General features: G+C 35.2%; 1 protein-coding gene across 2 annotated transcripts in view; it reads left to right on the forward strand.

Moving 5' to 3' along the window:
- Positions 1-23,171, forward strand: part of LOC150094379 (solute carrier family 67 member A2-like) — a 64,894-nt gene that overhangs the window by 6,144 nt on the left and 35,579 nt on the right. For both annotated transcript variants that reach the window (XM_090412078.1, XM_090412080.1), the window contains exon 3: positions 6,102-6,189. In XM_090412078.1, the coding sequence (XP_090268204.1) occupies positions 6,102-6,189 (88 nt within the window). The remainder of the gene's footprint in view (positions 1-6,101; positions 6,190-23,171) is intronic.

Genomic DNA, 23,171 nt, shown 5'->3' on the forward strand with positions numbered 1-23,171 from the left:
TAAGCGGGGAAGAGAAATTGTTAATTGCAGAATTTCAGATCGGTGCTCTGGCCATCGTCAATGCACACAGGTGACAAGATAAACTAAATAGACAATATTTAAAATGTAAGCATATATGACAATATGTGCTATTAATTGCATGAGGATATCTCTACCTACAAATATTAAAATTCTAAGAAAAAGTAATTATTAATTCAAGAAACTGGAATGAGGATTGCTTTGCAAAATTGTGTAAGTTCAAGACATTTGACAATGGCATTGACAGCCACATTTGCTGTGTAATATATTTGCTAGGAAACCTAGCAGATTTTCAACTAGGAGTAATACCGTATTTACTTGAATGTAACTTGCCCTTGTGTATAACTCGCACCCATGATTTTACTTTACGAAAAAAGAAATTAAAAAGTTGCCCACATATACCTTGCAGACAAAAAAAAGTTTAAGTGAATTCAAGTCAGGGTGATAGCAACTCACTCACCATGATAAGCAAAACCTTCTCCAACAGCCATTGTAAAGAAAAACTCGGCGATACAATAAAACTAGAAAAACTAGTTTTATTGTATCGCCGAGTAAAGTACAGACATTTGCAGTCTGTGTAATATATTTGTCAACAAATAGTACAATTAGAGACAACTGGAATAAAAACGGCACTAACTAATGAATCGGATCCCCCCCCCCCCCACCCACACACACACGGAAACTATGCTGTATAGACTCGAGCAAAACTGTATATTGTACCACCAAACACAGTATCTAACTAAAAATTATTGTCCAAACATTTCCAAATTTTCGATGTCATTAAGACAGATCACAAAGGCTAACTTCAAATAAAATTCTACTGTGAATTGTAACTAATATGCCATTTTGTGTGTGTGTGGGAGTGGCATGCAAGCAGCAATAAAATTCAACTGAAAGGTTGAAACTTTGTGTCAGTTGAACTCACCTGCGCAATACAGAAGCGGTACACAAATGGTAATGAGAAGTCTTGTTGGAATGATAAATGGGCGAAACACCACCTTAGTGTTAAAACTAAACATTTGTTATGGCAGTTTCAGATATTTTGGCATTCGGTTGAAGAGAATCAGAATTTCAACTCAACAATTGTCAGGTTGCCTTTTGTCATTGACTCATGTGATCTTTTGTTAATACTGCACCAATCATATGCATGTCTTCATAGAGTCCATTATTAGAACTCTTGTGCAGCTGGATTTTGAGAGCTTGGGAAATGATTTCTCCAGAAATAATTGCCAAGAGTTTTTTTTTTAAAAACCAGCATCTCTAATGCCCTGGATGAGAGAGAAGATGATGCTATTTGGGTAGATGACTTTGATGATGCACACACAAGGAAACTGCTCTTGGGGCTCAGTAGCGAATAGATGATTTTTGGTAAGTCATATTGATTTTCAGTATTTTCCTGAAAACTTTAGTTTCTGAAAATCCCTGCATATATTTCGCACCACAATTTTTTTAACTTTAATTTTGGGGGAAAAAAAAGTGTGAGTTATATTTGAGTTAATATGGTGAATATTATTTTTTCCTGAAGTGTCATTCCATTGCTAATTTTTATTATTATAATTGAAAAATTAAACATTTAATAAATCTATTACATTTCTCATGCATATATATAAATTTATTTTATTATAGTTTTAGGCTAATTAAAATTTTAATATGAAGTTTATATTGATTATTGTTAATGAACTTTTTGTATAGACGATATAAATCAATTTGATTTGGACTGAATATCTTGTTCTGGCCAGAATTTAAAAAAAAAAAAAAAATAATGAATTGCTCATCAAAAAAATCAACAAAAGTAATGTTAGTTTTGTTAAATAGAATAGATAACCTGAAAATAAAAAAAAAAAAGGAACCTACTGGTATCTGATATCCTGATACCAATGCTGTCTACTACAAGTCCCACAAAACAAAATTCACAAGTAAACTAAAAAAAAATTACCGAAAGTGGTTATTTCTCTGTCTTTTGAGGATTTAAAAAGCATCACAGAAGACGTGAGTTCCCTTAAAATTAATATATACCTGAGACTGATAGTGGAAGGAATTGACAGTTCTATCTATTCTCTAGTCAAGAAATTAGTAACATAATTAAAGAAGTTGGTGGGTCATTCTCCCTTTTCTACCTTAAGAAGAATTAACACTTTATTACAAAAAGTGAAGACTGTTTAGGTAATCATTGATCCTCAACTTCTCAGAAGCAGAATGCAATGCTAAAGGAGGATATTAATAAGTTTACTGAAACAAGTAACTTCAATCTTCCTCCCCCCAAAAGGTTAAGTGCTTCTGCTAAATTTAGATCCATGTGAAGATGTAAAGATTGAATGAACTTCCTGGTTAAAGTGACCTGTGGCACACACTGACAAACAGATCAGATCACATAACTTCTGTAAATAGCTGTAAAAAAAAAATTCAAAAGCACTCCATCTCCATGTGTAAGAGTGCTGATCTTGCCTTCACCCTGTGGGAACGAGGTCGTTGATTGTGTCAACTGGAGGAAAAACGCCAAAAGGATGATGAAGTGCAGACCATTCCTTATAAACAAGAAATGTTGGTATGAAAACCAGATGCTACTAACAGCCACCCTGACAATCAAAACTCGGGTGTTGTATGGGGAATATACTTGGTGCAAGTGGTCAACAGCAAACCTCAGAGCCTTCCAGATCCACTTCACAAACATATGGTCATAATTCAAACTTCAGTATCCATTATCACCTCTAGTCTGCAAAGCCTTATCTGCTTTTCCTAACAAAGATCAAATTACAGCTTCCTCATGCACTGCTCATCTCATCTCAACCTACTTACACATGGCACTGTTCTGTTATAATTCTAGTGACCTTTCATATGTGGAGGAATTATATAAAAAGAAACAAATTGGTTTTTGACTCATTCTGATCAAAGTCAGAATGTATGCATCTTTGCTCTGATATACCATCTCGAAGAGTATCCAGCTTGGAATCTCCTAATTCTGACTTCCTTTGGCTGAACTTGCATAGTGGATGATTCACCAGAATTATCCACCATGTAACATATCAAGCACCTTCAAAAATTGAAAGAAATTAAAATGGGAATAACATGGATGTGTCCCAGAAACTGGTTCCCTCGCCATGGAAATCCTAGAAGCATTTTGCATCTGAGAGTTTAAGGTTAATTTATTCCATCTGGGAGGTTCTCAAGCTGAAGTTTTTCAGCCTCCACTAGAGTGCATCTTGAGTGGATATTGGTTGTATATAACAATGCTTCTTGTTATTTCTTTCCAATTAGATGCATTACTTCACAGAAGAATATATTTGCTTTACTACCATGTATCTTTACATTACTCTTACTCTTTTGACACTGTTCCTTCATTGTAATTTGAAAAGTATTAGGGAAAGTTGGTATGATTTTCATTTTGAAAACTTTGGTTTTTTATCTTACAAAACAAGTAAACTAGTCAGAAAAAATACATACAATTAATACATACTAGCCTTCCTTGAACATTAACATGTTGTAACAAAAAGATAAGTCCATTAAGTAAGCATTCCTTTATTTAAAATGGGTTTCTTTTCTGTTATCATTCTTCAGGAATATCTGTATTCTACAAATGCATTGTAGGATGCCTATGCTAACCATTATTCACATAATACCATTTGTACCCTTTCTTAAATGTTTTCACTAACAGCATTTATAATTATTATATTATTATTACCCCAAGACCTCATGGAGTCAAAGACTTATCTGGGAGGTCCTTTTATCACACACACAGCTCATCATACTGTGTCATAAACACACTCAAACTCCTTGCAGACACCACGCTCTCAGGCAAGGCATTCCAATCATTCACAACTCTGCACGAAAAAAACCTGCCTCTCGCTCCCCTACTCACACCCTCTTTATACAGTTTCAAGGGATGACCCCTGGTTCTCCCCTGATCTCCCACTATTCTCTGTAGAACTTCTGCACCATTGATCTTATAACAACCCCTTACCAACTTGTAGGTCTCTATCATATCTCCCCTCTTCCTCCTCTCCACCAGACTCTGCAAATTACATCTTCTCAATCTTTCCTCATACTCAACATTCTAGAGGTCAGAAACTACCTTAGTCAGTCGCCTTTGGACCCTTTCCAACATCTCTTCATCCTTCTGAAAACCCGGTGACCAAATCTGGGCACAATAGTCCATGTGTGACCTAATCAAAGCCTTATACAACGGAACAAGAATCTCCCTACTTCTACACGTCAGTGCCCTCCGCATCATTCCCAGAAGCCTTTGTGTTGTCTTCACAATTTTGGCTACGTGTCCCCTAAATTTTACATCCTTAGCCACTATCACCCCCAGATCTCTTATTTCCTCTACCTCCAACAATATATTCTCACCAAGCATAAATTCTGCATCCCATCTTTGTTTTCCAAATTTTAAAACCTTACATTTTGCAACATTGAACTCGCATCCCCATTTCCGTGCCCAATCACTCAATTTATTCAAGTCTTCTTGCAAGGCCACAACATCTTCACTACTCTTTATGGTTCGTCCCAACTTTGCATCATTTGCAAACAACTGAATATCTCCATCCAAATCTTCGCCAGTATCATTAATATACAAGTTAAATAGTAATGGCCCTAAAACAGACCCCTGAGGCACTCCACTAGTGACTTTCCTTTTCCTGGATATCGCACCCCCATACACAACTTGTTGATACCTATCAGATAGCCAGTCTCCAGTCCAATGCACTAATCTAATATCCAACCCCATCTGCTCTAGTTTGACTGTCAACTTATCATAAGGTACTCTATCAAAAGCTTTTGCAAAATCCAAGTATATTACTGTGTATCCTTCTCCTCTGTCCAAGGAAGCAGTCACTTTATTGTAATAAGTAAGTAGATTACTAAAACATGACCTCCCTTTAGCAAATTCATGCTGTCCATAAAGATTATACCATTGTTGTCTACCCAACTCTGGATCCTAGTTCTCACAAGCTTCTCCAACAACTTAACCACAACACCTGACACACAGATTGGCCTATAGTTTGATGCTTGATTTCGATCACCTCCTTTATGAAGTGGCACAATCTTGCCCTCCTTCCACTCTTTAGGAACTTGACCAAGGGCAAGACTCATATTAGAATAATATGTCAAGGCAGGTGTCAACTCTCTGGCACCTTCCTTCAGAATACGCGGTGATATATTATCAAGTCCCACAGCCTTATTTACATCTAGTTTTCTCAACTCCCCAAACACCTCTTGCTCACTTACAGTCAATCTCTCTTCCCCATCATCAACTGCTCTCAATCTCTCCATGAAGTCAAGTCACATTCACAAGATTGAAAGAGCTTTATGAACTGCACATTAAGTATCTCCACCATGCATTCTGCAACAGCTGTCTTTATACCATTTTCTCCAATCAATGTCATCCTTCCATAATCACCTACAGTAGTCTATTCCATTCATTCCTCACTCTCTGAGAGAGAGAATTTAATCCTGACATCCTTGTTAATCATATTCTTACTGAATCAGGGAATTTAAGAGTGAGATTAGCCAAATTTTTTTGTTGATTAAGCTTTGCCACACTTGGAGAACAGTTTTGAATAATGGTGAGGAATTTTTGGTGGGGTGTGAGATGAGGTTATTTTTGTTTGGAATTATGGCTGAAGCATCTAAGGCTTTAATTAAGGCCACTATTTTGTCTGCTAATTTTGTATGTTCTTTTGATGATAAAAACATTTCCAGTTGGAAAAATCTTTCTGCTTTCATGTGAGATTAACTTGTCTTCAGTTGAAAATCCCTCATTCAAGTTCATGTCCTGAATGAGATTCATACCAACTGGGGTCTCTCCAACAATAGGGCATTATTGAGACCCTATGAGCTGAGGTTGAATGAAGATTTTCATTCTGGCAAACATTATCGCTACTTATCCAATATTTAGATTGGAAGCAGATTTCATAGTAAAAAAAACAAAAAAAAACTACAGGTAGCTCTTCTCATTTGAAACTGAGAATTGTAAGAAATATCCTGTATTATATAGCAATTTTTATATTAAAAACAGTTGTATTTTATTTTAAGCGTGTGTGTGTGTAATACTCATATTAAATGTGGTTCCGTATTTAATTCTTTAGGATCTCTTGGGCATCAGCATGATTATACCTCTCATTCTGAGACATGTACAAGATATGGGTGCCTCAGTAGTAGTAAATGGATTTATAGGTATGTATATTTCTTGTTGCTGTTTGAGTATCGCCAATTTTTTTATTCTTATATAAAAAAAGTTCATGATATATAACAAGAATTTAAATTTTGAATCAATTTCCTGTTATGTGTCCTCAATTGGTATTGAGGATACCATGTGATTAAGTTTACATTGGTAATAATCTTCTTTTGATGGTTGTCCAGCTTAGTTTTTCACTTGTCTTCTTCTTCTGTGTTCACTGGGTATCTACAGATGCCGTATGGTCACTCCGATGCTCGATGATGTTCCACACTAGGCCTCGCCATGTAGTCCTGTTGTTTGCCCTTCTGGCAGCCTCAACTCTCTGAAGATCAGTCACTCCATGCACTCCATCCATCCATCTCATTGATGGTCTACCCCTGCCTCTTTTTCCAGGAACTTTACCTTCTATTACTGTTTTGAGAAGTCCTCCTTCCATCCTTTCTATGTGTCCGAAATATTTTAACTTTCTTCTGTCAATATCCTTAAGGAGCCTTAAAGTTCTACTAATCTTTTCTAACACCCATTCATTTGTATGCCTTTCAGTGTATGATATCCTCAACAGCCTTCTGTAACACCACATCTCAAAAGCAGATATCCGTTTCTTATCTGACTCCTTTAGGTTTCAAGTCTCGCATCCATAAGTCGCTGTTGGAAAAACAACCGCATCCAGAATCCTCAACTTTGTTCCCATGGAGATAGATCCATCTTTCCAGATTTTAGACAGGTCTCTGACTGTTGTTTTAGCCATTCCTAACCTTTTTCTGACATCTTCTGAACAGCAATTCTTCACATTAATAATGGATCCCAGGTACTCAAACTTGCTGACTTCCTCAATTCTTTCTCCATTAAGATACATTTGTTTCTCAAGAGCTTTTCTGTTTGTTTTTCCTTTAAGAACCATGATCTTTGTCTTGCTAGAATTGAGTTGAAGTCCTCTGTTATTACTGATCTTGTTAACTTTGTCAAGAATTAGTCCTAGTTCTTCCATGTCATTACAAAGGAGTACTGTATCATCAGCATACCTCAGATTACTGATCAATCTACCTCCTATTGTAATTCCCGTCCTGAGCTCATCCAATGCTTCATGCATGATGTCTTCTGCATATATACTAAACAAGTGAGGAGAAAGTAAACATCCTTGTCTAACTCCTTTTCCAACTTGAAGCCAGTCAGTCAATCCGACACCTGTTTTTACTGTGGCTTCTTGCTCCTTATACAAGTTGGCTATCAACCTGATAGTGTGTTGAGGAAAACCCATTCTTTTCATTACTTCCCACAGTTTCACATGCTCAACACAGTCAAAAGCTTTAGAGTAGTCTAAGAAACACATTACCAGAGGGAGTCTGAATTCTTTATATTTTTCTATGATCTATCTAAGGCAAAGAATCTGATCTCTGGTGCCCCCTACCTTTCCTAAAACCTGCTTGTTCCTCTGGCATCTCTGCCTCAACTTTGGCCGCAATCCTATTTAGCATGATCTTTAATAAAATTTTGCTTGCATGAGATATCAAACTAATAGTTCTATAATTCTTGCATGCCTTCATATCACCTTTCTTGTGTAGTGGTATGAAAACTGGCTTCTTCCAGTCTCTAGGCCATGATCCTGTCTCCCATATCCTTGTAATCAATCTACGAAACACTTATCCCTCCATCCCCTGTGGCCTTAATTAACTCTGCTGGGATTTCAGCTGCACCTGGGGCCTTATTGCTGTTGAGCTGCTTAACTGCTCTTTCAACTTCATACCTAAGTGGAGGAGGTTCCAAATCAAAATTTTCTTGGTGGGAGGACTCCACATTTTCTTTATCCACTCTGCTGTACAGTTTCTCACAGTATTCTTTCCATCTGTTTTTGATTTCCAACTCTTCTGTTAGTAATGATCCATTCCTGTCTTTGATGACATTCAATTTAGGCTTGAACTTGTGCTTTAAGTCACGAACTAAATAAAACATCCTTTTATAATTATGCCTTCTCATCTGGAACTCTATTTCTTCACATTTATTAGTATAGAACTTTTCCTTGTCCTGCTTGATGGCTCTTCTGACTTTTCTATGTAATCTCTTGTATTCTTCGGTCCCTGTATGTCTTTGTTTTTCCAACCGCCTTCTTTTGACTAGTTCCCATGTTGAATCTGATATCCATGGGTCTCTTGGTTTTCTTATTGGGCTGAGATACATCTTCGCTGTATCCTGTATTATCATCTTGACTCCTTCCCAAAGCATTTCTGGTGAGATTTCCTCATTGGTCTCCAAAAAAACATCCAGCTGAGTTGATGTTTCTTCTGTGAATCCATTAGGAATTACTCTAACATCCAATCTAGTGGAATGTGACTGACCTGGAAGTTTTCGGAGTCTTAGTCTTACTTTGGCTCTTACTAGCTGATGGTCTGTACCACAATCTGCTCCAGGACAAGTATGCACATCAGAGATGCTTGTCTTCCACCACTGGAAAGCCAGGATGTAGTCAATCTGGTGCCTTGACCTATCAATGTTGGATGTCCAAGTATAGGTCCGTCGTGGATGTTTCTGGAAGCAGGTATTGGTAATAACTAATCTGTTAGCACAGGCATATTCCAACAGTCTTTCACCATGGCTGTTACATTCACCCAGACCAAACATGCCACACTCCAGCCTGACTCTCATACTCTTTCCCACTTTTGCATTTAAGTCTCCTAAGATGTACAGTATGTCTGTCCTTGGTAGGCAGTCCAAAACAGTTTGTAAGTTTTCATAGACTTCTTCAGGCCTATCCGTGTGGGGTGCATAAACTACCACAATTGATACATTGGTAGGCTGAGCTTTAAGTCTAATGGAGAGTATCCTGTCATTAATGGGGTTATAACCAAGAAGGCTTCTTGCCTGAGTTGTCTTCAGTATCACAGCTACCCCATGATGTTTTGAGTCACCACCTGAGTAAATAACTAGCTTGCCATCCTGTCTTTTGAAGTGACCTTCTCCATTCCATCTGGTCTCTGTAATTCCCAAGATGTTAATTTTATACCTATCCATCTCTTTACAGACAATCTCAAGAGTACCCATCTGTAAACCCCAGACATTCCATGTACCTATGTAAAATTCCTTTCTAAGATTAATCTTATACATTCTATGTTGCTCATTCACAGTATCACTGAATTTTGAATGCAGACTGTAATATACTTCTCGAACAGGATCCTCTACCTAAGCCCTGAATGCGGCTCTGATTATTCTGCGCGACAGCCGATGCAGCATGAGATGTGTTATTAGGCACAATCATAGTAGCATTTTGGAGTGAAGTCACTGCAAGAAGAAAGTGGTAGGGTTGCAGAGGCCCTTTCCACATAAGATGAAATAGCAAAATAGGAAAGATTCACTCCTAGCCCTCGAATACTCTAATAGCATTGGGGGGACGGTAACAAGAAGAAAAGAAAGAAAAAAAAAGGGAAGGGACCAGTCTACAGATAATATAACAGATGTATATTACATGAAGTAAGGCATGGTCCAGCATCAGGTACCTCAGGTTTGCCATGCCCATACTCACTAAAGTGAGCCCTTGAGGAGTTTCACTTGTCACTTGTCAACATTCCTATTTTCCAGATCTTTATATTTCCATCTTTTAGGGTATTTTCCCTGCCATCAGATATCTGTTTTGCCACTCTTTCGTCTTTGATTCTGTTCACGTAACCATACCATTTTAGATTAGCTTTTGTTCAGACAATCTTAAGTGCTAAGTGTCAAATTCCTTTCTAATATCTTCATTTTTAATGATTCAGCCATTGATGCCACCCATTCACTCTCCTAATTTTACTCAAAACTCAGATCCACTGTTTTTGATCAAGTGTTTAGCTGTTATATCCATAAGTTAAATTGGTTTGAACACTCTTGTATATTGCTAGTTTCTCTTTTATTCCTTATAAATTTAAGGAATTTGAATATTTTCTACTGTCTATTTCATCTTTAATTCATCTTTGCTAAAAATTGTGCTTGAATATTTTACTTGTTCAATAGGTTCAGTTGAGATTGTCCATGATTCTGTCTCTTTTGATAGTGTTAGATCCTGAATGGAGGATTCTCTAAGAAGTTGTTCATTCAGAATCTAACATGAAAATTCTAACTAATTTAAGATAATACCTGCAAGAAAAGACCTGGTTTGTTGTATAAGAAAATGTGTATTAATATGTGAATTGTATTAGAAATATTTGTAGTCAAAAAACAGAAAACTAAACTAGAGAATTATGTCAGATTAATGATTCTGTGTAAAAGAAATATTAGCTTAAATTTGTGTCCTATTAAGCTATCTCAAATAACGTAAGTCGCCAGACAGGTAATGAGCAACAGTGCAAAAGTCACGTCTGAAATGCACGTATCAGTCATAACACTGGAGGCTACAGCATACGCGGAAAATAATGTAAGTGCGTTTTCCTGGAAGACAGCAATAGGGAGAGTAAGGATCATCTTAAGGGCATTAAAACTAAGGGTCGTGTGAAAAGGAATTCAGCAAAAAGTGGGCGCTAGAACACAGAATATAAGGCAATGCACACCATATTGCAGGCCTCTTTTGTTCCGGATTTCATCTCGAGGATTCTTGATCAGTGGTTGGAGAAAGGACGAGGCAGGGTTCTGTGATGGCGGACAGCGGGCCGTTTTCCTGATTACTATGAAGAAAATACCACGCGGAGCCATACGCGAATCATCAGCTTATGCAGAATCATGCCAATCGCTGGATGTCCCATCGGAAAGGAGCAGAGATAGCCCTCAGTCGCAGAAGAAAATAGTTTGAGTCTGGCAACAGTAGAAAGGACGACGTAGCCATAAGCCAGGTGCCGAAATAACCGATCGAAGGATGACCAGAACAACACGTGGTAGTTTATAGACCTTTGGAAAGAACTGGGTAATGTAGAGATCTTTGTTATTTGTTACGGAAATGATAGAAGATAGAAATTTTTGTTTGATTAAGTTATGTGGACAATCCTTAGAGAACTTTGATAAGATTTCGTATTTTGAGACAGCAAATTCTGTTGGACAAGGAATTGTCAGGAACGAATCTAATTGTATGTGACTGAAGTAATAAGTGTATTTTGTTTAGTAGATTACCTTAACCGAGATAACAAGTTGTGTAAGATGTCTTTATGAATAGCATGCATGAGAGGATCTCAATTTAGTGTAATATTGTCATTGCTTTCTGTTGTTTTGTGTGATTAACATTTTGATCTGAGTGCATTTGATTAATTTAGAATTGTTTAACTATCTTAGCATGAGATTTTAACTGAGCTAGAGATTTAGAAGTTTTAGCATTTTGATTCAATTTAGTTGTAATTGTCATTTAGTTCCAATAAACGTGTTTTATTGCATATGCCTGAGTCATGCCTGAATTTGAGATATCAAATTACCACTTATGAAATTAGAACCACAGTGGGAGAAATTTTAGATATATATATGTTTAGGTAATAGATCATTGGTCACGACTGTAATAGTACCGATATCTATTTAAGTGTGTGTGTGTGTGTGTGTGTGTGTGTGTGTGTGTGTGTGTGTGTGTGTGTGTGTTAGAGTGAATGCCAATGAATCTAGGAATATTTCCCTGAATTTGAATAAATTCCTATTATAGGATACTGGTTGGCACAGTATAAATATAAATTTGCCAGTATCTGAAAAGGAAATATCCCTAGGTAGAATCTAGTTAGGCTACACATTAGAAGAGATAATAGAGGTTAAAGAGGTATATATATAAGTTAAGAAATAGAGAGAAACAACGACATTAACAATAGTTTACTAATTTTATTGATTTTTATGCCAGATTAGTTCTTCAGTTTGTTTGAAAAATCCCGGATTTGTTTAGGTGAACTTATCCTTCTTGCTTTATGCAGATGATGATTTAACAAACCTTTTGCATGATTCCAGGATTCTTCAACTAAACTGCATAAGTAATTTAGCATGAAAATTAGCAAAACATGATTTTAATATCAACATCTTGATTTTGAACAGTTTTGGTATCATTCAGAATCATGCCTTCTGAGTTATGTATTGTAGCCATTGTAAAACTTTTATACTTCCACATAAGCACATTTCAGGTTAAATATTAAGTCCATCTGCATTTCCACTTTCAGACCTTTGACTTCTACTGGAAATATTGCTATGTACTCCTGATTGCATTCCTGTTTGAACATTTTTCTCTCTGTTCTATGACTTCTTTTTGTTTCATTTAGCAATCTTTCAAAGTAATTATTCTGGATATCCAGAATATCATTTGGTTTTGTGTTTTCATATTGTCTGATTTTTACTCATTGCCTCTAGAACAATTTGCTTGCTAATATTTATTTTCTATATTCTTACCAAAGGCTACTGATAACATCTGTTAAGTTTGTTGAAATTTTTTTCACTTGGTTATATTATAAATTAAAGATGTCAAGAAATTATATTTTTTGGCTTTAATCCTTTATCCAAGTGTAAGCACTTGGACATCTGCCAACATATTTTACTATGAATTTTTGATATTCTCATTTTCTAATTTTTGACTGCTGCTTTAACTTGTTTGCTGTGAAGTTTTATTTATTTTTTAAATTTAATCCTTTGAAAAATTTCACATGCCTTCCTAGTTGAATTAGTGTTTTTGTTACTGTAACTACAATTATTATTTCTTGCCTTTGATATAAAATTTTTCATTATATCTACAAAAAAAAGTTCATTAGAACTACTGATGAATCTAAAAGCATTATATTTTTATGAATATTTCATCATCAAATTCCTGACATGTACTCTCAAGGGGTGTACAGGATATGATAGTACCACATGGAAAACTTGCATCATTACTAACTTCCTATCTCCAATTTTCTTCCAAATCAATCTGCTAGCTGTTGAGACTTCAATATTATCAGATCTCATATTTTTGTCTTCTAATGCACTTTTTACTGTATCAATCCACCTATATCTTTGGTCTTCCTCTGGGTCTTTTTCCTTCCAACCTGACAGAGAACACTTGTTTTGCTAATATTACCTCTCTCATTCTGTTTAAGCGACCATAACACTTGAGATTAACTCTGCTAACACATTCCTTTATGCTAACAGTATCACGTTGTTCTTTAATAATATCCACATTTTTAATATGATATTGCCATTGATGCAATCTTTCTCAGCACTCTCATATCTCTGATCTCTAGTCCTTCGTCAAGTATTTTACTTCTAATCCACCTCTCAGATCCATAAGTTAAAATTGGTTTGAACACTGTCATGTATACAGCTAATTTGGTATTTCAAATAATTTCTCTCTTATTCCAAATTTATCTTGTTACAAATTTATTCACTTCCTGCCATACCAGTTTTGTTGATTCTGTTGTCTATTTCCATATTCAATTTACCATCTTCACAAAAATTAGTGCCTGAGTACTGAAATGTTTTGCTTGTTTTATAGGTTCTCCATTCACAATGCAGTCAATATTTCAATGCTTCTGCCTATTTTCCTTACCTTACCTTAACTAATAGAGCTTGTTAGAGCTTGTTATTGCTGACATTCATACCAAATCTATTGCAACATTTTTTAATTTAGTTAGGGAATCTTTCAGACTTGTAGCAGATTTATTTAGAAGTATAACATTATCTGCATAAAGTGAAGAGCTGAGATTAACATCTCCAATTTTGATAGGTTTAATACCATTTTCCTTCATAATGTGATCCATATAGATAATGAATAACAGAGGGGATAATGTATATCCTTGTCTGATGCCAGATTTAACATCAAACCATCTTCCTGTATTTCTTTCAACTCTAACTGCTGAATTAAATAAAAACTAAGTATTGCCTGATATAATGCGCCATTGACACCATACAACTGTAGCATTTTGAATAGTTTTTCTCTTGGTACCTTCTCATATGCCTTTTCCAGATCTAGAAAACTTAAATACAGATGTTTGTTATATTCCCACAATTTCTCAACTATTTGTAAAGTGAATGAAAATCTGATCCTGACAGCCATATTTGGCCTGAATTCACCTTGTTCTTCACCAAGCTTCTCAACTGTTTCTCAAGTATACTTGCATAAATCTAACCAGGAATAATCAGTAGGAAAATACCTTTTTGTAATTCTCACAATCAGTTTTATCTCCCTTTTTTTATGTATGGGTACTAATAGAGCTCTACTCCAATCATCTGGAATTTGTTCCTTTGTCCCAGCCTTCTTGAACTATGCAGTTCAGCAACTGCAAGACTTTCCTTCCTCCATACTTGAGCAAGCATTTCTGGTCGAATATCATCTGCTCCAGCTCTTTCTACATTTCGTGCTTTTGATGGCTTTTTCTACTTCAAGTATGGATGTGTATCCCTGATTGCATGTCTGTTGAGTGTTTTTTACAACTGTGCTGTCACTGATTGTTTCATTTTGCAATTTTTCAAAATAATTACTCCATACATTTTTTTTTTTTTTCAGTTTTCATGTCACCTTCATCATCTCTAATTCCTTTTTACAGCACTTTTTTCTTCATTTCTGAGATTTTTCAACAACTTCTAGAATATTTTGCACTTTGCTATTATTTATTTTCTATGCTCTTACCAAATAATTACTCCATACATTTTTTTTTTTTTTTCAGTTTTCATGTCACCTTCATCATCTCTAATTCCTTTTTACAGCACTTTTTTCTTCATTTCTGAGATTTTTCAACAACCTCTAGAATATTTTGCACTTTGCTATTATTTATTTTCTATGCTCTTACCAAAGTCTTTGATTAACTTTTGTTAAACTAGTTTTACAAACTAGTTCCTTACATGCCTTTCTTACATTTGTCTCTGTATTCTCTAAGAGCACTAGCTGACATATTTACCAGGAACTTCTGATATGCTTTCTTCTTTTCGTTCACTGCCTCTTTAACTTCATATGTCTACCATGAAGTTCTGATTTTTCTATCCTTGCAGACAACCTTGCCACATGCCTCTCTGGCTGAATCAGTGTTTTCTTCAGGATTTGCCACTGAATCTCCAAGGTTTGGTTCCTATTCTCAAACTGTCATTTTTTTTCTTGAATGTTTATGTATTTTAGTCTGTAGTTTATGAGAGCTGCTCAACTTTTATTCACTTTAAAACTTTCTTACATGTTCTTCTTTTCAGTATGAAATTCAATTTTATCCTACTCTAGACTAAACAGTGATCACTTCCAATTTGAAATCCTCTGCACACTTTAGTGTCCTGCACCATGAGAAAACATCACAGTCAACAATAACATAGTCAATGAGACTTTTCTTATTCCTTGCCTCTTCTCTCCATGTGAATTTGTGCATATTTTTATGTTGGAACATTGTGTTAGTAATAACCAGTCCATGACCTGATCAGAAATCCAACAGGTATTAGCCATTATTATTAGCTTTGCTGTTTTTTCCAAATTATTCCAAAATATTTTTGCATGACTGACAATCATTTCCTACTCTGCTATTTAGATCCCCAACAAGGATCAACTTTTCCCTTTTCATTGTGTCAATTGCTTTCTCTAAAGCCTCAACTTTTTGTTAACCTTCTGTGGGACCAAAAGCACAAATAAGTTTCATTGTCCATTTCCCCATTCTTATATTTGTCCACATCACTCTACTTGATATTGCCTGCTGTTCAAGAAGATTAGCTTTGTATTTAGTGTTGAATACTATAGCTACTCCTTCTTTTCCCTGATTGTTATTGCCTGAATATAACATTTTGTATATTCGGGCAATAACGATCAAATGCTCAAAAAGATATTGCCAGTTTTTTCTTTTTTTTGTTTCAGTCACTCCTATTATGTTGATCTTGTACTTATCCAGCTCCATTACTTTACCATTTAGGATTCTTATGTTGATAGTACTGATCTTGAACTGTGATGTTGAGTTGGGATGTGTTTCAGGATTTGATTTGGCCAGAAGAACACATGCAATTGACCATCATAATATATTGTACAAATAGGATTAACTCTCTGTTGGGGTGCTAATTCGGTTTCCAAAAAGCTAAGTTACTTGGCCATGACATGCCATTGAGTTTCACACAAGGGAAGATGGGGATGGTAATGAGATAGCAAAAAGGTGACTAGGGCAAAACAGTGAGTTGTCTTCTGTCATTTATTAGGTATCTGAGGAGTAAAAGTACATATTACTAAGAAGGAGAGAAAAATAGCACTGGAGATTATAGAGCATGAAGAATTTTGGGTTTGAGTACTTTAGATCTCAGTTAAGCGATGAGATTGGGTGAGATCTTGCACACGTTATTTATTTATTTATCAAATAAATATTAAATCCTTGATTTATTATTTAGTTGAAAGTCTTGCAAAATTGTACTCTTTCTGCTTCATAAAGAAGCAGAAAGAGTACAATAATGCTATGATACAAGAACTCTTAAAAGAGGAAGCATAAGCTAATATGCATTTTTGTAGGAATAATGTATTGGAAAAGTTAGCAGTGGGATATTATCCTTTTTAATTTTTTTAAAGTTTGCTAGAACTGTTATCTATGGACAGAATTATGGAAATCTTAAGAGTATTAATGTTTTGTTCTGGCGGTGCACAACGGTACGCAGTACCGGCACCTTTTTTCTTAAGTTTTAAATGTACGATTTATTGACAGCAAAATGTATTATAAATATTCTGGTAGATGGTACTGTTTCATGAATTGAATTTTCAATTTTGATTACTCGTAAGTTGGTATCCTGTTTTCCTGTTTTATAGGTTGGTATGCAACCGGACACAAGAAGTGGTGTTCACTTCCGATTGTTTCCAATATCAGTTCTACATTCACTCAGCAACAGGCAGGTGTTCACGTGAGTTTTGAATTAATCTAAGTTAAATCAGTGCAATCATTGTTCAAAATGAGTGAACTAAGTAGTTACTTTATGCCAATGAGTGAAAAAAGGAAGGCCGAAGAAGCAGAAATTGTTGAATCTATTTGTGATCCTGTAAAACAGAAAACTAGCACCGAAAATACACTTGGTGAAGAGGATCACAAGACCAAGCCCGAAGATCCACGTGGTCAAAAGGAAGCAGATTCTGATAATGATTGGCCCGAATGGTGGACACTTTTGCAGAAAAATGACTTCTGTGAGAGAAATGAATGGCTGTATGTCAAGAATAAAATGTTGGGCTGTAAAGTGTGTTGTGATGTTGGAAGTCTTGTTGTCAATAAACACATGGGAACGAAAATTTAAGCAGAGTGGGTAAATGGTAAAATCAGTCATTTTAGAGAATCTCGCAAACAGCAGTTAATGTCATTAAGAAAAGAGATTTACGATCATAATGAGAGTGCCACGCACAAAGTGTGCCAACAAAGCGACATGACGAGGGTATATTGGATGATATGTTAGAAGTGTGGAAGTTGCTGTAATAACATCTTCATGGTGAGTACTGGCACCTTTTTTTTCCAAAAAAAAAAAAAAAAAAAAAAACCACTGTGTTCTGGTAATTCATTTTATAAAATAGTTCAGTAATTGACTATGAGAAAAGAGAATAGTAAATCTTTTTAAAGAGGTTACAGATTACCACATGAAAAAATTAATATATTTCAATTAAGACAAATTGATTTGGATATTGGAGTGGAGAATGGCTATCTGATGTCATCATCAACTACATACACCAACTGAAACACTGCAGGGATTTGTTATGACTGCTATTGTTTGACTATCAGTGATACTGGAAATGGGTTAGGGTAGGGAGAGAGAATATTCATTGTTTCACTGCAGAGTTGGGAAGAGTTTAGTGTTAAAAGTTAGAGGTGGTAAGTACCAAGTACTATAATGAAATGAGAAATTTGGGAGAGTTAACAAAGATAGCTATGAAGATAGGCCAAAAATGCAGAGATTAGCAAATATAAAGAAAAGGTGAAATCATTGAGGTACATGAATCATAGTTCAGTTTAGCAGAGATGGAAATTTTGGAATCTTCTAAAAGTCAGGATCAGAAATAGAACAGAGGGTCATATTATAAAGTTGTTCTGTAACGATTTTATGTCAGAAGTTCTTTGCATGGAGGATTCTAGTGTGAGTTGAATGAATTGCAAGATGACAGTTGATGATTTTAAATTTATATTTGAAAAATTAACAGTATAATTTAATTGAGGAAATATTCATTGTACATGAATTATGTACACTTTTGGTTTACACTAAAGAGATATGCTTCATTTCATATACTAAATGAAATGAGTTTTTTTTAATGAGTACGTAGACGCTATAAAACTAAAGCAAAATTTGAAGATATGTAATTTTTTGCTTTTTGCTTACGTTATTTGCCATATTATGCTATGTGTTCTATTGCATGTTTTATTATCATCATTTCCTGATATGTATCTCAAAGGGGTGTTCAGGCTACTATGACAGCACTAATGATTAAGTTTACATTATTATTGATCTCCTATCAACAGTTTTTTCGAAATCAGTATTATTACTTATCAGCACTCCAACATAGTTGTATCTAACATTTTGCTCTTCTAAGGCACTCCTGACTCAATCAATCCACCTATACCTTGGTCTTCCTCTGTTTCTTTTTCCTGCCATCTTGGCATCAATGGGTTAGCAAAACACTTATTTTGCTAACCCATTCTCTCCTATTCTGTTTAAGTAACTGTACTACCTTAGATTAGCCCTGCCTACACATTTTTGAATGCAAGCACTGTCATGTTCCCATCTTCATTTTTAATAATTCTTCCATTTGATGCTATCTGTTCACTTCCCTAATCTTTCTCAGAACTCTCATATCTGTGATCTCTAATCTTTGATCAAGTGCTTTTTTTCTAACCCAACTTTCAGATCCATAATTTAAAACTGGTGTAATTTAATAGACAAGCTTAGATGCTGAATGTTATTCATAACTTATTTTAACCATATTAACAACACCAAATGAACTATTTTATAAAAAAATATGTTTATTAACTGGCTTATATTTTGCTGCATTTCAATCCAGCATCTTCAGAGCAGAAAGCAGCATGTTATAGTTTACACACGACAATGAGTAAGTGAAATAGTTCAAATTATAATGGACAAAAAATCAGAAGTTCTAATTTGGCACCCTCTAATGTAGTAAAAAAAAACAACAAAAGTATTATAGCTATGTAGAAGTTCATCTTAAATTAAATCTCCAAAATTTTTGACAAATTAATGCAAGCATACTTGTTCAGGTTAGGAGAATTCTTCATAGCCATGGCTGATCTGTAAAGTTTTAAATAGCACATTGGTTTTCTTCCATCTAATCCCTGTATGAAGAGATGTCCAAAGCATAGTCTGCCAATCCTGACTTGCCATAATAATGGTAGCAAATATATTTTTTGTGTTCTCCCATGCAGATGTTAACAGATCTTCCTGTTTGCCCATAGTAGGCTAAGTCACAATCATAAGTAACTTCATATATTCCAGATCCTTACTACGTCCCAGTGGAAAAAAGTTCAAAATTGTTGAAAAAAGTGACTTCTTGGCCCAAAGAAATCCTCAACAAAATAAAACTGACGGTAAACCACTCTGTATTCATGGGGTGACTAAAATCCACGAATCTAATATTTTTCTATGTTCTATAGTTGATAGCATAGATAGTCCTACTTGCCCAACAGTTAACTAAGTCTTTGTTAAAAAATTCAGCCCATTTCAAATCATATCCTTAAAAATTCAGATATAATGGTTAGTTTTGTTGTCACTTCTTTATTTACTAATGTACTACTAATACATTCTTAATTTAACTCGAAATTTCCCCCCTGGTATCTTTGAATTATTCAAATTTACAATGTATGCAGGTTACTTTACATGGGAAGGAAAAATCTACAGATTAATGGTACTACTAGACCCCCCCTTTTTTTTTAACTAACTTTTACATGAAACACTTTGAAAGCAAAATACTTACCGCAACTACACACACACACAATCCCCTAGTGTGATTATGCTTTGTTGATGATATGTTTGAATGGACAAGACACTATGGATGCTTTTGTCACCTACCTAAACAGCCAACACCCCCAAAATTCACTTTATAGTAGAAAAAGAATCTAATAACAGTTATGTTTGCCTTTTCTTGATACATTAGTCACCTTCCTTTCAAATGGATCACTATTTTTTTATTTTTTATTTCATTTTTTTTTTCCATTTACAGAAGGTCAACATACACAGGAAGAAATCCACATAAACAATCACATCATCATCCAGCCCAAGCATGGTATTTTAAATACTTACACACAGAGTTAGAGTGATTTGTTCTAATGATATAGCTCTTTCCACAGAACTTAAATATCTGTGTCATGCTTTCTTGGCCAATAGCTACAATTCCTACAAAATAGATAAAATACTAAATAGCCCCATTACTTCTCCCTCCTCTAATATATAAGAACATAACGTTACTATTCCTTTTACTAAAATAAAGAGCCAAAAAGCTTCATTTCAGCGATGCAAAATTATATAAATTAAGTGAATATTAAATCGAACATTGTTTCAAAGCCAAATACAGAAACTATAATAGTTTTGTGCGAAAATTGACCAGAGAGCTTGCGGGAATATACTGCCACCATGCTATGAGTTATCCTAGTAGAACCTTATAGGAAGTGACGAACGCTCAGTGCCCATAATCCCCTTCGTCACTTCCCATAAGGTTCAGCTAGGGCAACTCGTAGTATGCCGACAGTGTATTCCCGCAAGCTCTGGTCAATTTTCGCACAAAACTATTATAGTTTCTGTATTCGGCTTTGAACTGATGTTGGATTTAATATCCACTTAATTTATATAATTCCTATTCCTTATGTCAGAAGTATATCAGAGAAGATAGCCAAAGTACTAATAAAACATGGCCTTCACACCACATTCAAACCACATGTTAAATTAGCAACTGATTCTGTTAACATCCACCTTGAAGAACATAAAAAATACATTCACTACCATCATTATGGCAAGTCAGGATTGGCAGACCATGCTTTGGACACCCTTTCACACAGGATTAAGAGGAAGAAAACTAATATGTTATTAGAAGTTGTTACAGATCAGAAAGACTATTTTTAAATTGGCCGTGGCTGTGAAGAATTCTAATCTAAACAAGTATGTTTACATTTAAGTTACCAAAAATTTGGGAGACTTATCTTAAGATAAACTTCTACATAACTGTAATACTTTTTTTACAACATTAGAAGGTGCCAGATTAGAACTTCAGATTTTTTGTCCATTACAGTTTGAATTATTTCGCTTACTCATTGTTGTGTGTAAACTATAACATGCTGCTTTGTGCTCTGAAGATGCTGGTTTGAAATTCAACCAAATATAAGTCAGTCAATAAACATCTTTTTTTTTTATAAAATAGTTCATTTTTTGTTTTGTTAATACTGTTAAATAAATTTATTAAAATGGTTCAAACACTGTCTTATGTTCAAACATGCAAACATACACCAGTAATACGATGGTCTATGTTTAATACAATTTTTAAGCAGGTACCTCAGGTGTAATCTGCTTAACTTCAAAAGTTGATTCCTTTAGTGATTAAAAAAAAAAAAAAGGAATCTAATTTCTTGTTGGGGAAAATCTTAGTGATTTCATGATTTGGCTACTGGTAACTAATTACCTGAATGACCGCGTGGTTAGCCTAGTGGCTGTGCGCTTTGCAACCATATGCCTGGGGAAGGAGTGTCCCAGGTTCGATTCCCGTCGTAGACGTGAGGAATTTGAGGATCTTCCTCAGGCATAGCCAAGTTAGCCGGTCTTGGGCGCGAGCAGTAGGGTTTTTTCCGCCCGCAAGCAGGCAAACCGGCCCTTGAACACACGCCTCTACAGTCCAAAAAAAAAATATCCCCCCCCCCCCTTCCCCAGCGGCAGACCAGGCGACAGGTCGGTTGGGAGTAGTACTAACAAAAGAAGTCGCATCTAAGTAACACGCGGACCCTGCAGAAGAAGCGGGAATAATGTGTAGGGAAAGAAGAAGAACTAATTACCTGAATGAGCATATATTTTGTAGTCCAATTATGTAGTTCAGATCTTGTAAGGATTTTTGAAGCATATAAACAGTAGAAAGATTTTTCTACTGTTTATGTGCTTGGTTAAAAGTTAAATGAAACTTTAATTTAATTTGTAACCAAATGGAAAAAAAAAACCACCTCTAATCCAGAGTATTTTAAGAATAAGACAGTGCACTGTTTTTACTACTTGTATATGTGAAATATGACATGTATTAATTCAACCTTGGTATCTCTTCTGGGTGTCACTCCTGATGAGACCTCAATACAAGTCGAAACTGTTCTGCATAGTGACCCTTCCCATAATGTATAGCATTATTTTTGAAAGGATATGTACACTGCATTAAGTCAATTGATATGAAGTTATCAGCTTTTATATATAAGTAGCCTAGCCATGATGATACTTCATGTGCAAACTCTGTTTGCTTACACTTGGATAAAGGATTAAACAAGAATATAATTTCTTGGCAAGTTTAATAGAGCTTGTAACAGTGTTCCCTTGTTGTTGAATTGAATGTATTTAGGTTTTTACTTCTACTCAAAAGATATTGCCTGAATTTTCAAACAGGACATGTTGTTTAATAGTAGTATGAGTGAACTGCTGTTAAGGAATACCAAGAGCAATTTCCTAGCTCTATTTCCATAATTGACAAGTTTCTTATGGTAATGATACTTACAAAAAAGTTGTAGACATCTACCATGAAAAGTTTTCTGGTGGTAGGTGAATTCCATATTGTTTATGTGCAGTGGCATTTGAACCTGCAGATTGTTACATACAGATATGTAAACAATTTGCTTGGCCTGCCAGGATAGCAAATTGTTTACATATGTAGACATCTTCAAGCAACTGGATTGCTTGGTCTTATTTCTAAATATGATCTTAATTACCAAATTCATAATATATGCTTTGAGTAGTAAAATGCAGTTCTAGAACAAATATTTTGTGAATATTTTGCATACCTTTTAGAGTTTATAAAACTACTTCATGATGGATAAACTGCATCTACCTCCATACCATTTTGCAAAAAAGTGTAGTAATTTGAAAAGGCAGATTGAGTTGCCAGTGAATTTGTATTGGCTGATCACATATGTGCATGTAGGTATAC

The sequence above is a fragment of the Typopeltis vanoorti genome, chromosome 22, assembly GCF_054136105.1.
Source record: "Typopeltis vanoorti isolate ZY-2024b chromosome 22, IOZ_Tvanoo_1.0, whole genome shotgun sequence".
Lineage (NCBI taxonomy): Eukaryota > Metazoa > Arthropoda > Arachnida > Uropygi > Thelyphonidae > Typopeltis > Typopeltis vanoorti.